The 15,435-nt window shown below is 41.8% G+C and overlaps 2 protein-coding genes across 4 annotated transcripts in view; both read right to left on the bottom strand.

The window, feature by feature from the left end:
* Nucleotides 1–15,435, bottom strand: part of LOC138783958 (anterior gradient protein 2-A-like) — a 470,764-nt gene that overhangs the window by 324,820 nt on the left and 130,509 nt on the right. The gene's annotated exons all lie outside the window — the stretch shown is intronic.
* The window catches only part of CRHR2 (corticotropin releasing hormone receptor 2), a 187,438-nt gene that overhangs the window by 116,083 nt on the left and 55,920 nt on the right, over nucleotides 1–15,435 (bottom strand). For both annotated transcript variants that reach the window (XM_069960600.1, XM_069960599.1), the window contains exon 2: nucleotides 1,104–1,197. In XM_069960600.1, the coding sequence (XP_069816701.1) occupies nucleotides 1,104–1,197 (94 nt within the window). The remainder of the gene's footprint in view (nucleotides 1–1,103; nucleotides 1,198–15,435) is intronic.

Below are 15,435 nucleotides of genomic sequence, written 5' to 3'. Positions count from 1 at the left end.
ACTGCTCCTATATACAAGGATATAACTACTATAATACTGCCCCCTATATACAAGAATATAACTACTATAATACTGCTCCTATATACAAGAATATAACTACTATAATACTGCTCCTATATACAAGGATATAACTACTATAATACTGCTTCTATATACAAGGATATAACTACTATAATACTGCCCCTATATACAGGAATATAACTACTATGATACTGCTCCTATATACAAGGATATAACTACTATAATACTGCTCCTATATACAAGAATATAACTACTATTATACTGCTCCTATATACAGGAATATAACTACTATAATACTGCTCCTATATACATGAATATAACTACTATAATACTGCTTCTATATACAAGAATATAACTACTATAATACTGCTCCCTATATACAGGAATATAACTACTATAATACTGCTCCTATATACAGGAATATAGCTACTATAATACTGCTCCTATATACAGGAATATAACTACTATAATACTGCTCCTATATACAAGGATATATCTACGATAATAATGTACCTAATAATAATATTAAAATAATGTTAGTCCTTTGCGTAGACTGCATTATACCTTGTTGGCCTGTAAGTGTCACTGTTTCTACTTATTACAATGCAGAAATTTGGCCATTGGTCAGATGGAAAGTGCAAGGAGTGATAGATAGATAGATAGATAGATAGATAGATAGATAGATAGATAGATAGATAGATAGATTAGGAGATAGATAGATAGATAGATTAGGAGATAGATAGATAGATAGATTAGGAGATAGATAGATAGATAGATAGATAGGAGATAGATAGATAGATAGATAGATTAGGAGATAGATAGATAGATAGATTAGGAGATAGATAGATAGATAATTGATAGATAGATAGATTAGGAGATAGATAGATAGATAGATAGGAGATAGATAGATAGATAGATAATTGATAGATAGATAGATAGATACTCTGGCTCACACAGTCTCCCACCAGCTGTGGTACAGGGTATACATTTATTGTATGTGCCGTTGTATAGAGCCCCCCAGTATATACCAGTCCCCACCCCTGTCCTGTGTCCGCCCTGGCTCATATTGTGCTGTTACCTACCTGTGATGTTTCGGGCAGCGGACAGCACCTCGCAGTATTTCTCCAGCAGAGCGGTCAGGGACAGGTCCTCCGAGCTCGTGCCAAGGATCACCGTCTAATGGGAAGAAACAATTCATTACATGAAGAAAAACTTCAAAACTTTTCTCAGTTTCTCAAACTTTTTTTTATAAATCCGGTAACAAACAGCGTATGATGTCCGACTCTGGTCCCATCAGCCCCGGCCGGGAGATCCTGACTACCTGGAGGGGAGGCCGGGGCCTCCGTGCAATCAGCATGGACATCCTGGCCTCTCATCGATAAAATCTTATCAGGTCTCTGTTCCCTCAACTTTCCATGACTGCTGCCACCTCCACTTACTATGAATGGAAACTATAACTGGAGTGATTGACATTCCTGCTCCTGGGGCATGAGTGTGGGCCGCCATGCGGCTGTACCTGCAGAGGACCTTCACTTGTGCAAATACTATAATGGATGTGGAGCAGGGATCAGGGAAGCAGCGACCATAGTGCAAAATATGCAATACTGAAGGGCAGCTCTGAAGTACAAAGTTCAGGCAGAAATTCAATGTTATCAAAGAACAGAAACATCATCATCATGATCAGCCAATCTACTAGAGGTCTCTTATGAATCTTCTGGGTTCTTGGGCCCATTAAAGGGGTACTCCGGCAGAAGAAAAATTCTTCAAATCAACTGATGTCAGAAACTTATATCTATATAAGTTTCTGACATCAGTTGATTTGAAGAATTATTTACTTCAATAAGAGATTATTTACTTCAATAATCTTCAGCCTTCCGGTACTGGTACAAGAAAGTTATATACATTTGTAAATTACTTTTATTTAAAAATCTGCAGTGTTCCAGTGCTTATCAGCTGCTGTATGTCCTGCAGGAAGTGGTATATTCTTTTCAGTCTGACACAGTGCTCTCTGCTGCCACCTTTGTCCATGTCAGGAACTGTCCAGAACAGGAAAGGTTTTCTTTGGGGATTACCTGTTGCTCTGGACAGTTCCTGACATGGACAGAGGTGGCAGCAGAGAGCACTGTGTCAGACTGGGAATAAAACATTTCCTGCTGGACATACTGGAAGACTGGAGATTTTTAAAGTAAATTACAAAACTATATAACTTTATGAAACCAGTTGACTTGAAAGAAGTGGTGTAAATATATCCTCTGCCCCCCAAACCGACACTATTCCATCTATATAATAGTTTGTAGTAGGAATAGTTGTAGCAAAGTAGAAGATGACAAGAATTTTCCTCTCTTCTATTTACCCCCCAGTGTTATTTTTGTTGGGTGAAGCAGAATTCAGAGCATGAAGCCCCCCCCCCCCCCCCCACCCCCCCGTCACTACTACCACCCACACTACTACAGCTCGTCTATTCTCCAGTGAGTCAGTGTCAGGCTATCCTCCTCCAGACGAGGCTGCGGCATGTGTCCCCGGTAGCGGCTCTGCATTCCGTGCAGGCTTGGGAAGGTTTAATCGCACTTGTCATCGGGACCCCCTGGGATTGTGCCAGTCCATTTATAGCCCAGGATCAGAGGGGCTGATAGTGAAACTGACTCCATGACAAACACATGGCGCACGGACCGACGTCCAGGGATGATGGATGTTTATCAAGCATATCCTGATGGTATCAGAATAATAAGGAGCTGGTGAGGAGATACAGGAGAGCCACGTGTAAGGGTCCATTTACACAGAAAGATTATCTGACAGATTATCTGCCAAAGATTTGAAGCCAAAGCCAGGAATGGATTTAAAAAGAGGAGAAATCTCAGGCTTTCCTTTATGACCTGAACTCTGTTTATAGTCTGTTTCTGGCTTTGGCTTCAAATCTTTGGCAGATAATCTGTCAGATAATCTTTCTGTGTAAACAGACCCTTATGCTAAGTTTACACGCAGCGATAATTCGGGCGATCGTACAATTAACGATTTCGAAGTAACGATTTTTTTTTATAACGATCAGCGTTTAGATGAAACGATATATCGTACAGAAAATTCTTTTTCCGATCGTTTTGCGATCGCTTAAGCCTATCTCACACATAGGAAAAATCAGTGAACGACTGTTTACACGGAACGATTGGCTAATTTTTTGTAAACGAAGAACGACGATTTAAGAACAAGTTAAAAGATCAAAATGAACGATTTCTCGCTCGTCGTGCGATCGTTCGCAGCGTTTACACGTACAATTATTGTTCGAATTTGATCGTTATCGTGCAAATTCGCACGATAATCGTTCCATGTAAACCCAGCATAACCCTCCTCTATCACATGTACAGCTGCAGACGTGTAGATGGAGCAGAGCTGAGGCTGTCAATTGCAATGAAATTACTGTAAATTACTTGGGTTGGAGGCACATTTTTTGTATTTTATAAAAAAAAAAACTATAATGGGAAGAGTTGCATTTTTTCTGCTTTGAACCCACTCAAAAATTAGGACCAGATATTCTGTGGGAATATTTATAACCGCTAAGAACACATCATGGGACACACTTCACTCCACTATATCTGTCAAACTCAGCTCTGCTACATCTGTATGTGTCTGACCTGGGTGTCATTGTATGAGACTTCTTCTTAAAGGAATACTCTGTATGTTCTTCTTCTTAAAGGAATACTCTGACCAAATGTTTTCAAATCAACTGGTGTCAGAAAGTTAACATAGATTTGTATATTACTTCAATTTAAAAATATTAAACTTTCCAGTGCTTATCAGCTGCTGTATGTCCTGCAGGAAGTGGTGTATTCGCTCGAGTCTGGAACAAATATATAACAATGCAAAGGCTTAAAGGGGTACTCTGGCTTTTATTCCCCTCAAACCAACTGGTACCAGAAAGTTATATAGATTTGTAATTTTACATTTATTTAGTGTGACTCTGTACCCACAATCTGACCCCCCCACCCCCAAACCACTTGTACCTTCGGATAGCTGCTTTTAATCCAAGATCTGTCCTGGAGTCCGGTCGGCAGGTGATGCAGTTAGTGTGCTAAAAAACAACTTTTAAACTGGCCGCCGTGTGTCCAATGGCCGGGGCTTAGAATATCTGTGCATTAGGCTGACACCACCACCTCCGTCCCTCCTCCCCACCCTCCTCATCATTAGGAATGCCACTGAAACATTTTCTCCATGCTGAACATTGCACAGGTGCCTTAACGATCCAGCCCATGTGCTGTGCTGACACAGGTGGGGAATAGGAGACAATCTGCCTGGAGCATTCCTAATGATGAGGAGGGTGGGGAGGAGGTACAGAGAGGGTGTGCCAGCCTAATGCACACACACTCTAGGCCACGGCCGTTGGGCACGGGGCTGCCAGTTTAAAAGTTGTTTTTTAGGACAATAACTGCATCACCTGCCAAACAGACCCCAGGATTGGATTAAAAGAAGCTATCCGAAGGTACAAGCAGTTTGGGGGAGTCAGATTGTGGGTACAGAGTCGGTTTAAAAATCTCCAGTCTTCCAGTACTTATCAGCTGCTGTTTGTCCTGCAGGAAGTGGTGTATTCTCTCCAGTCTGACACAGTGCTCTCTGCTGCCACCTCTGTCCATGTCAGGAACTGTCTAGAGCAGTAGCAAATCCCCATAGAAAACCTCTCCTGCTCTGGGCAGTTCCTGACATGGACAGAGGTGGCAGCAGAGAGCACTGTGTCAGACTGGAAAGAATACACCACTTCTTGCAGGATATACAGCAGCTGATAAGTACTGGAAGACTGGAGATTTTTAAATAAAAGTAATTTACAAATGTATATAATTTTCTGGTTTCTTGATTTGGGGAGAACATAATTGCCGGAGTTCCCCTTTAAGCCTTTGCATTGTTAGATATTTGTTCTAAGACAGGCAATTTATGAAAGAGTGGTCATTATAAGAAAATATAGGGGTCCATTTACACAGAAAGATTGCAGCTTTTACAAAGAAAGCGTATGCAGTTGGCAACAATGGCCGTATAAATACGAAAGAATATTTTGTGTGAACATAGCATTACACTGTTAAGAGTATAAAGACAGACATATACATGAATAAAAATATAAATATGCAAAAAAAAATGTTTAAAATGTAATAGTCATTTGAATTTTAATAAAAATTGATACACTGAAATTTTTTGGGATAAAAGTTTTTTAAAAAAAGGTAATGTCTTAAAGCCAATCTGTACCTACCCCCAACCCACTAATATTCCTGTTATCAATTCATGTCCTGTCCCAGGGTCCAACTCTTTCCTAGTGCCGTTCTTGTAATAAAAACCTCTTTTATTCCAGAGGAGCAGTGTCAAAGAGGCGGGGCTTAGAGTGTCCATGCCTTTTAGTTATTCCTCCTTCTTCTTTTTAGCCCTTGGGCTGAAATTTGTTTCATCGGCTATGACCCAATCCTGCCTGTGCACCACAGATATGACAAGGCTCAACGCTAGTGATGAGGACATAAATCGCGGCCCCGTCACCACGCCCGCACCCATTCACATTGCAACGGCGCATGTTCTGGATCAGCAAGGCGATGGGGATAATCCGGCCTAGGGGTGTAGCTAAAGAACTTTAAGGGGCGGGGAGGAAGTACTGAGGGGCGTCGCAGGCCTGGGGAACACACACTCTAAGCCCCGCCTCTTTGACACCGCACCTCCTAAATAAAACAGGATTTCGATTCAGGACGGGACATAAACTGAGAACAGCAACAGTATCAGTATTGGGGGAGGGTACAAATTCACTTCAAATACTAGCACAATAAATGTAAAATAAAATGTAAATACAAATAAATATATAAAAAACAGTAAAGGTGAAAAATGAATACTTTATTTCACTACTTTAATGAAGACTTTAACATGTTGTATCTGTCTATTTCCTTCCCTCAGATGGTCACCGGGCCGCACACCGCCTCTACACATCATGGCTCTGGTTTAGATGCAGTTACAGTCCTACGAGCTGGATGATACGTGTCACACACAGCATCCCCCCTCCCCCGACACGCTGATATATTTATATATATATATATATATTCAGCAACATCAGGATTATTACCCTGAAAATACAGATAGGCGTTAATGGATTGATGTAATCCCGCGGCGCCGCTGGCAGATGCATTGCGCAGCAGTTGACATTTGCAGGGGACTAACAAACTATAGATATCTGAATATAAGATCTATATTCCTCAGATACATCCAGAAGCCTCTTTGAAGCTCCTTTATGTTAAGATCTCGGCATGCTTAAGATTTGCTGTAGTAACAGGTGCTGGCGGAGGAAAGGATATCAGCCATAGGATACGGCGTCTTCCCACCATACATCTGCAAACTGGTGGAATTAAAGGGATTTCAAAGAGATTTAAAACAAGAGACGGCCTTCTTCCAGAAACAGCGCCACACCTGTCCGCAGGTTGTGTGTGGTATTGCAGCTCAGCTCCGATGACTTCAGTAAAGCTAATTTACAATGAACAGGGGTTTCTGAGATGGAGCAGCTATTTTTTTTAATCATTTACAATATATTTAACCCCTTTGTAACATTAAGTACACGTATGTGAAATATGAGGTCAGGGTGTATGGATGAGGTGTAAGGAACTGAGCCTGCAGCTGACTACCACCAGTATAAGAGATAACGCCAATCCCAAATGTGATCCCCTAGATGCCACAGTAATAGGGACCACATCTAGATGGTCAGACCCTGGGGGTTGCTCCTATATGGCCTCTGATGCCCCCCACCTCATAACCTATCTCTAAGGGTGTTGTAAACTGCAATACATTAGTATTGGTATACATATATTTGTAGTAGTGCCCTCCGATAAACACATTGGAGTAGCACGACATAGACACCAGAGAGTTTAGGCCATGTACCAGCCTGGCACCATACAAAGTGATATGTATCTATGACAGTGTTCACTTAAAGTGGACCTGTCACAGGAAAATATGGGTGTAAATTAGCACATGGTTAGATAGGGCTAGTCATCAGGATTGTAGGCATATCTTTGTTATTTTAACAGTCCTCTCCATTAGGGAGATATAAGCCTTTTGGTAATATGCAAATTAGCCTTAAGTGTCCATGGGGCGTTCCCCAGTTCCACAAGGGCCAAATAAATCCAGCACATGTCCTCTTTATTAAGTGGTTATCAGTCAAACATGATAGACAGATACAAGCAGATAGAGAGGCAATGAATGTGAGGATACAGGCTGGTCACCCTATGCTAGGGAACGCCCCCTGGACACTTGAAACTCATTTACATATTAACAAAAAGGCTTATATCTTAGTGCTGGAAAGGTGTATGGGGATAAAAATGGTATGCCCAAAATCCTGATGACTAGCCCTATCTAGCCATGTGCTTATTTACACCACAGTTTTTCTGCTGATGGGTCCACTTTAAGTAGTAAAACTGCTACATTTTTAGATCTGGCCTGGCCTGGTTCCATCAATGGTGGTGTGGTACCACCTATTCCAGGCAGGCAGCTTCTGTGAGAGTCCCTACCAGGTGTTCTTCTCCCAAAGGTAGCCACTTGGTAGCCCCCTGCAGGAAGACCAGAAGGTTAAACGATCAAAACCAGGGGATAACTTAGACATCGCCTTCTGGAGTGGCCCAAAGCCAAACTGGTCAGGTGACATGTCCAGTCCAACCCTCGTCATCCCTAACAGGCTTCTTGTCATAGAAATTCCCTTTAAGATATCACATCATGATTCCTAATCACAGCTGCAAACAACAGGGCCTGGTTAGCGTTCCCCGTCATCAGCTGCAGAGATCCGGTGATGGTTCCGGGTGAATTACAGTGCGCCCTAATTCGAGCCATAATGCCGGCCGCGATGACAGCTGTAAACATCCACAACCGCAATACCTTTATGTTGAGAGTGAGGGGTAAACATTTCATTCTTTGATCCCGACCTCCTGACCTCTGAAAATTACACATGTTTTATGTTTACATTTTTGTTTTGTATTGGGAGAAATCATCACATCCCCCCCTGAGACCCAAATCCATGTGAAAAGGGGGGAGGGGATCTTGACTCTGCCCTGCCTCCTAATGGATGTCATCACAACTGACCAGTCCTTTCAGCCTACATCACCAGCTCCCTGTCACACATACAAATATATCTTTATTGGGATGAGAAGAACAAGGAGTTTTTCCAGGATGCTACCTTGTGCTGAAAAATGCCACAGGCAGAGGAGCAGTCAGGGAATAAATACAGCAGGTGCTGCAACCTCACTGCTGTGCTGCAACTGGTGGGAATGCTGAATGTATTCTGGGCATTGTAGTACTGAGCAACTGCTCAACCAGGAAGTGCAACTAGGAAAACAAATGGGCAGACAGGTTAACAATGCAGTATGCTTCCGCAGCATTTTGATATTAGGATTGGAGTTCCCCCTTTAAATCTTCAAAGAAAAGCCTACCATGTAGTAATAATGTATCTACATCAAAAAGTAAAATAAAATGGAACACTTGTCAGCTATTGTTTTTTAAGTCTATCAAAGTGCAGTCTGCTAATACTTTAAGAAATATTAATCTAGAAGCAAAACAAAGTAAACAAGAAAAATTGTAAGATTTACTTGTAATACCATGCCTGACCACCGGGAGTGCTGTTATAAAATAAATGGTGTCTGCAAGAAACATTGAGAATAAAGAATTGCCCTTCATGTACTCCTGGTAAACTACTGTAGAGCACCACCTTGTGGTAGAATTGCAAAGTGGTTTCCCACCATATATACTGACCTTATGGAGATATATACACCTCTGAACAAAGACAGAAATTTGTATAATGGAAGCGGCTTTACCGCAAGTCCATCTCTCTCTCTCTCTCTCTCTCTCTCTACACACACACACGGACTATCCCTTTAAAAATGTCATATTATACAAGCATACGATTTCCTAACATGATGCCAGAAAGCGGCACAGCGTAATAACATATATTATCCTGTTGAAAAATGTCTACAATCTCAAGTATCACATACCCCATAGATAAATCACAGGAGATTGAACTAGTCACATGTCATCTGTCAGGCTGCGTACTGGGATACGTCGTAAAGTAATGGTCTGGAATTCACTGTGGATAATACCGATAAATACATCTGCCATATGACAGGTTAATAGAGGAGGGAGGATGACGACCTGTCACCAGCCATATCATCACACAGCACCGACTACACGGAAACATTACATAATGATAGCGATAGATATGTAACGTAAAGATAATACCGTACAACCTGGAATATCTCCCAACTGTGCACAACATGTATATACAGTAGAAACGCATTTATAGTAGTTATATTCTTGTATATAGGAGGCAGTATTATAGTAGTTATATTCCTGTATATAGGGGCAGTATTATAGTAGTTATATTCTTGTATATAGTAATAGTATTATAGTAGTTATATTCTTGTATATAGGAGCAGTATTATAGTAGTTATATTCCTGTATATAGGAGCAGTATTATAGTAGTTATATTCTTGTATATAGGGGCAGTATTATAGTAGTTATATTCCTGTATATAGGAGCAGTATTATAGTAGTTATATTCTTGTATATAGTAATAGTATTATAGTAGTTATATTCTTGTATATAGGGGGCAGTATTATAGGAGTTATATTCTTGTATATAGGAGCAGTATTATAGTAGTTATATTCTTGTATATAGGAGCAGTATTATAGTAGTTATATTCCTGTATATAGGAGCAGTATTAGAGTAGTTATATTCTTGTATATAGGAGCAGTATTATAGTAGTTATATTCTTGTATGTAGGAGCAGTATTATAGTAGTTATATTCTTGTATGTAGGAGCAGTATTATAGTAGTTATATTCTTGTATATGGGAGCAGTATTATAGTAGTTATATTCCTGTATATAGGAGCAGTATTATAGTAGTTGTATCCCTGTATATAGGAGCAGTATTATAGTAGTAATATTCTTGTATATAGGAGCAGTATTATAGTAGTTATATTCTTGTATATAGGAGCAGTATTATAGTAGTTATATTCTTGTATATGGGAGCAGTATTATAGTAGTTATATTCCTGTATATAGGAGCAGTATTATAGTAGTAATATTCTTGTATATAGGAGCAGTATTATAGTAGTTATATTCTTGTATATTGGAGCAGTATTATAGTAGTTATATTCCTGTATATAGGGAGCAGTATTATAGTAGGAATATTCTTGTATATAGGAGCAGTATTATAGTAGTTATATTCCTGTATGTAGGAGCAGTATTATAGTAGTTATATTCTTGTATGTAGGAGCAGTATTATAGTAGTTATATTCTTGTATATGGGAGCAGTATTATAGTAGTTATATTCCTGTATATAGGAGCAGTATTATAGTAGTTATGTTTGTGTGGAGCAAGAGACCTCAGCACAACCAATGGGGAAATGTCCAAGCCTTGAATAATATGGAGCACAGGTGTAGGTAGAGAGAGCGATCTCCAAGTAAAGACAGCCTATACAGGTGGTGCACGGACAGAAATGAAGCAAACTTGGCAATGCGTACAGGTAGGTAAAAAATCCAGCACTCACCGATGTCAGAGGTATGTAGGCTTTACTTCTTTATTTCATCTTGCAGTATGAGCAGGGAGGGAGAGGGTGCATGGCGTGTCTCTAATGGCGACGGCCGTTTCTGGCCACTAAGGCCTTTCGTCTAGCCGAGAGCATGCGGCGTGTAACAGGAAGGGGGTGTGAAATAGGTAAAAGTAACACACGTGATCAGTGACATAGTAAAATCATCTAAAGCAATAAAACATTACAGAAACACGGTTAAATCGTTTCTTTCTAACACATTGGCTTAATGCGTCTCTTCCCGAAGGTAACCGTAAGTGCGGTCACTGTAACTACTGCTCACAAATGCTCAATACCTCTTATATTCATCTAGGAGGGAAAGAATGTTACATTAAGGATTTTATAACCTGCAGAACCACATACACAGTGTATGCCCTGATATGCCCGTGTAAAAGATTCTATGTAGGTAAAACAAAGCGCCCCCTCTGGAATCGATATAAAGAGCATATGTACTCTGTACATACAGGAAAGGGAGTACCGCGCCTAATAGAACACATCCGAAAAGAACATGGGGGCAACACTAAGTGTGTTAAATTTTTGGGTCTGGAACGGGTTAATCCCAGAGGTAGCAGCGTAGACCAGCATCGGACTCTCCTGAAAAGGGAGTCTTTATGGATTACAGGTCTCGAAGCTACAGGCCCGCTCGGCCTTAACGAAAGAAACGATTTAACCGTGTTTCTGTAATGTTTTATTGCTTTAGATGATTTTACTATGTCACTGATCACGTGTGTTACTTTTACCTATTTCACACCCCCTTCCTGTTACACGGCGCATGCTCTCGGCTAGACGAAAGGCCTTAGTGGCCAGAAACAGCCGTCGCCATTAGAGACACGCCATGCACCCTCTCCCTCCCTGCTCATACTGCAAGATGAAATAAAGAAGTAAAGCCTACATACCTCTGACATCGGTGAGTGCTGGATTTTTTACCTACCTGTACGCATTGCCAAGTTTGCTTCATTTCTGTCCGTGCACCACCTGTATAGGCTGTCTTTACTTGGAGATCGCTCTCTCTACCTACACCTGTGCTCCATATTATTCAAGGCTTGGACATTTCCCCATTGGTTGTGCTGAGGTCTCTTGCTCCACACAAACATATTTTGGTCTCTCTTTCTACCCCGTGCACACCTGGTTGCTTTTCCCTATGGAGACACATATGGAGGTGAATACACAGGCTGAGGAGGCTCTCCTGGCAGGGAGGGAAGGTGCAGACGTGTTTTTTGCGTCCTGTAACAAAAAAGATTCTGTGCAGGTCATAAGCAATAAAACATTGGAACACAAAATCACCAGTCTGGCAGAAAAAGAAACACGTCTTTTCTGGACCATCAATTTTCTGCAAGCCTATAAAGATAGTGGCAGAGTCCCGAGGGGATTTAGAACTTACAAGTTACCCACGCAATACCAGGATGACACTGACTTCGTTGCCCAGTGGCGTGAGGCACATCTATTACATGCGATGAACTTGCTTACACTCACCTTGCAACGTAATCGCAAGGAGTATGAATTAGTACTTACAGACCTGTGCCGGGCGAAACAAGAGTACAAAACACGGCTACCGGAGACACAGGTGCAAACCTTTCTCGCTAAACTAGAGAAAAAACTGGTTGCCCTGCAAGTGGAAACTAAAGAACATAAAAAGGACAAATACATGCGGGACAAAATGGACTATGAGAACAACCAGGTTTTCGACTGGAGTAGAAGGAAAAAAGGTCCCGGAAAGGGGAGACCAAAAAGTGGATATCGGAGCACATACGAGACAGGCACTACTGAATCTGATATCAGCACCTCCGATGATTCCACTAGAGGGGCAACAGCCAGAACATCAGGATCGTCGGATCGAAATATGCCAAACTCTCGCCCTTTAGGAGGGGATGTAGAAGAGGGGGCCGGAAACACCAATCGAGGAGTAAAAGGACCGAGAAAGCGCAAGCAAGTCTCATGGAGGAGACATCCTACCCCCCAAATGTGATCAATATATCTGGAGTACCCATCGACCAGGACGTGGAGTCACTCCTGGCAAAGGGACTGAACTATGGCCTTACGGAAGGCTTCTCAGCCTCGGATTTTGAGATAGATCTATTTAAGGCCATTAGGAAAATCAACCTCACTAAACATTTTGCTATCAATAAATTTCAAATGCAGCAAAAGGCACCCGCCTCTAGAGGGTCTATCGGGCCATTAGGGTTCATACCACCAGAGGGCTCTAGCGAGCAGGAGATTGCCTGCCTCCAGTTATTGGTGCACGATCAGATCCCTGATACCACCGTACACGAGACCCAACAAACATACTTTAGAGGAGGCAAACAATCTACCTTCACGCCTCAGGTCACACCGGGCAGTGCCCTTGATCTTTTTCATAAACTAGTGACCCGGGACGTGAAGGCACTGACATACCCCGAACCAGCTAGTAACCTGACATCTAAAGAGAAGCGAGCCCTACACTGGCTTAGATCTAGACCAGACCTAGTAGTGAAGAGGGCAGACAAAGGGGGAGCAGCAGTGGTCATGTCGAAAGCCTACTATACGTACGAAGCCCAAAGACAGCTTAGTGACACTAATACTTATTCCATTCTTAACAAAGATCCAACAGGGAAAGTTAAAGAGGACCTTAGGTCACTTCTGAATAGACACGTAGCTGCAGGGGCTCTTGATAGAGAGACGGCAGAAAAACTGATACCCGACTCCCCTAGGGCGCCCAGGTGGTATTTTCTCCCCAAGATCCACAAATTTCTGGAGAAACCACCTGGACGCCCTATCGTCTCAGCGATTAACTCAGTTACCGAGGGTTTATCCCAATATATAGAATGGATCCTTAGACCCATTCTTGAACACACCTCCTCTTACATCAAGGACTCTGGCGAATTTCTCGGGGCGATTAGAGACATACACTGGGAGACAGGCACAGCTCTCACCTCTATAGATGTTGAGAGCCTCTACACCCGCATCCCGCATGATGCGGGTGTAGAGGCAGTAGATTGGTTTCTGGAAAAGGGAGGTAATCCCGCGGCTCTGCGTAACTTTGTTAGAGAGGCCCTTATGTTCATTTTGAGAAATAATGTATTTCTATTCGAGGGTGTATGGCATCGGCAGGAGATCGGCACTGCAATGGGCACGCCGGTCTCCTGCACGTATGCCAACCTGTTTTTGGCCAAGCTCGAACACGACCTAGTATATACAGAGAGTAACCCTTTTATTTCATATATAAAGGGTTACTATAGGTTCGTGGACGACATCTTTATTGCTTGGGGGGGAAATGAGAAACTGTTCTCTGAATTCGTCCTGTACCTCAATAACCATAATAATAGGAATATGTTTTTTACATCCAAATTTGGTGGCCCCACACTAGAATTCCTAGATGTTTTTGTCGAAATAAGAGATAGTGAAATCAAGACCTCTGTATACAGAAAACCCACTGCGTGTAACTCCCTCCTACACTTCACCAGCTCGCACCCCCCAGTCGTTAAAAAAGCTATACCTTATGGTCAGATGCTGCGCCTGAGGAGGGTCAATAGTGATAATGATAGTTTCAAAAGCCAGGCTGGTGATCTGGAGGAGAGACTTACACGCAGAGGCTATCCCAAACCCCTGGTGAAAGACGCATTCAACCGGGCTCTTAATATTGAAAGATCTGGTTTACTGCAACCCTCTTCCCGTAGGAAAGTCAACGAAAAAAGATTTATGTTTATTTTCCAAAATTCACCACTCAACGATATTATTAGACAAGCCATTAATCGCCACTGGTTTCTTCTAGAGAGCGACCCCGATCTGCACGATATCGCTAGTCGCAAACCGTGCATCACCCATAGAAAAAATAAGACTATAGGGGATATGCTCAGTAGTAGTACAAATCAGGATAGAAAGAAGAGTAGAAAAACACATTGGCTTAATGCGTCTCTTCCCGAAGGTAACCGTAAGTGCGGTCACTGTAACTACTGCTCACAAATGCTCAATACCTCTTATATTCATCTAGGAGGGAAAGAATGTTACATTAAGGATTTTATAACCTGCAGAACCACATACACAGTGTATGCCCTGATATGCCCGTGTAAAAGATTCTATGTAGGTAAAACAAAGCGCCCCCTCTGGAATCGATATAAAGAGCATATGTACTCTGTACATACAGGAAAGGGAGTACCGCGCCTAATAGAACACATCCGAAAAGAACATGGGGGCAACACTAAGTGTGTTAAATTTTTGGGTCTGGAACAGGTTAATCCCAGAGGTAGCAGCGTAGACCAGCATCGGACTCTCCTGAAAAGGGAGTCTTTATGGATTACAGGTCTCGAAGCTACAGGCCCGCTCGGCCTTAACGAAAGAAACGATTTAACCGTGTTTCTGTAATGTTTTATTGCTTTAGATGATTTTACTATGTCACTGATCACGTGTGTTACTTTTACCTATTTCACACCCCCTTCCTGTTACACGGCGCATGCTCTCGGCTAGACGAAAGGCCTTAGTGGCCAGAAACGGCCGTCGCCATTAGAGACACGCCATGCACCCTCTCCCTCCCTGCTCATACTGCAAGATGAAATAAAGAAGTAAAGCCTACATACCTCTGACATCGGTGAGTGCTGGATTTTTTACCTACCTGTACGCATTATAGTAGTTATATTCCTGTATATAGGGGCAGTATTATAGTAGTTATATTCTTGTATATAGGAGCAGTATTATAGTAGTTATATTCCTGTATATAGGGGGCAGTATTATAGTAGTAATATTCTTGTATATAGGAGCAGTATTATAGTAGTTATATTCTTGTATATAGGGGCAGTATTATAGTAGTTATATTCCTGTATATAGGGGACAGTATTATAGTAGTTATATTCCTGTATATAGGAGCAGTATTA

The sequence above is a fragment of the Dendropsophus ebraccatus genome, chromosome 2 (assembly GCF_027789765.1).
Source record: "Dendropsophus ebraccatus isolate aDenEbr1 chromosome 2, aDenEbr1.pat, whole genome shotgun sequence".
NCBI classification, from domain to species: domain Eukaryota; kingdom Metazoa; phylum Chordata; class Amphibia; order Anura; family Hylidae; genus Dendropsophus; species Dendropsophus ebraccatus.
Note: the sequence above shows the minus strand (reverse complement) of the source record. Positions and strands in the feature narration are given on the sequence as shown.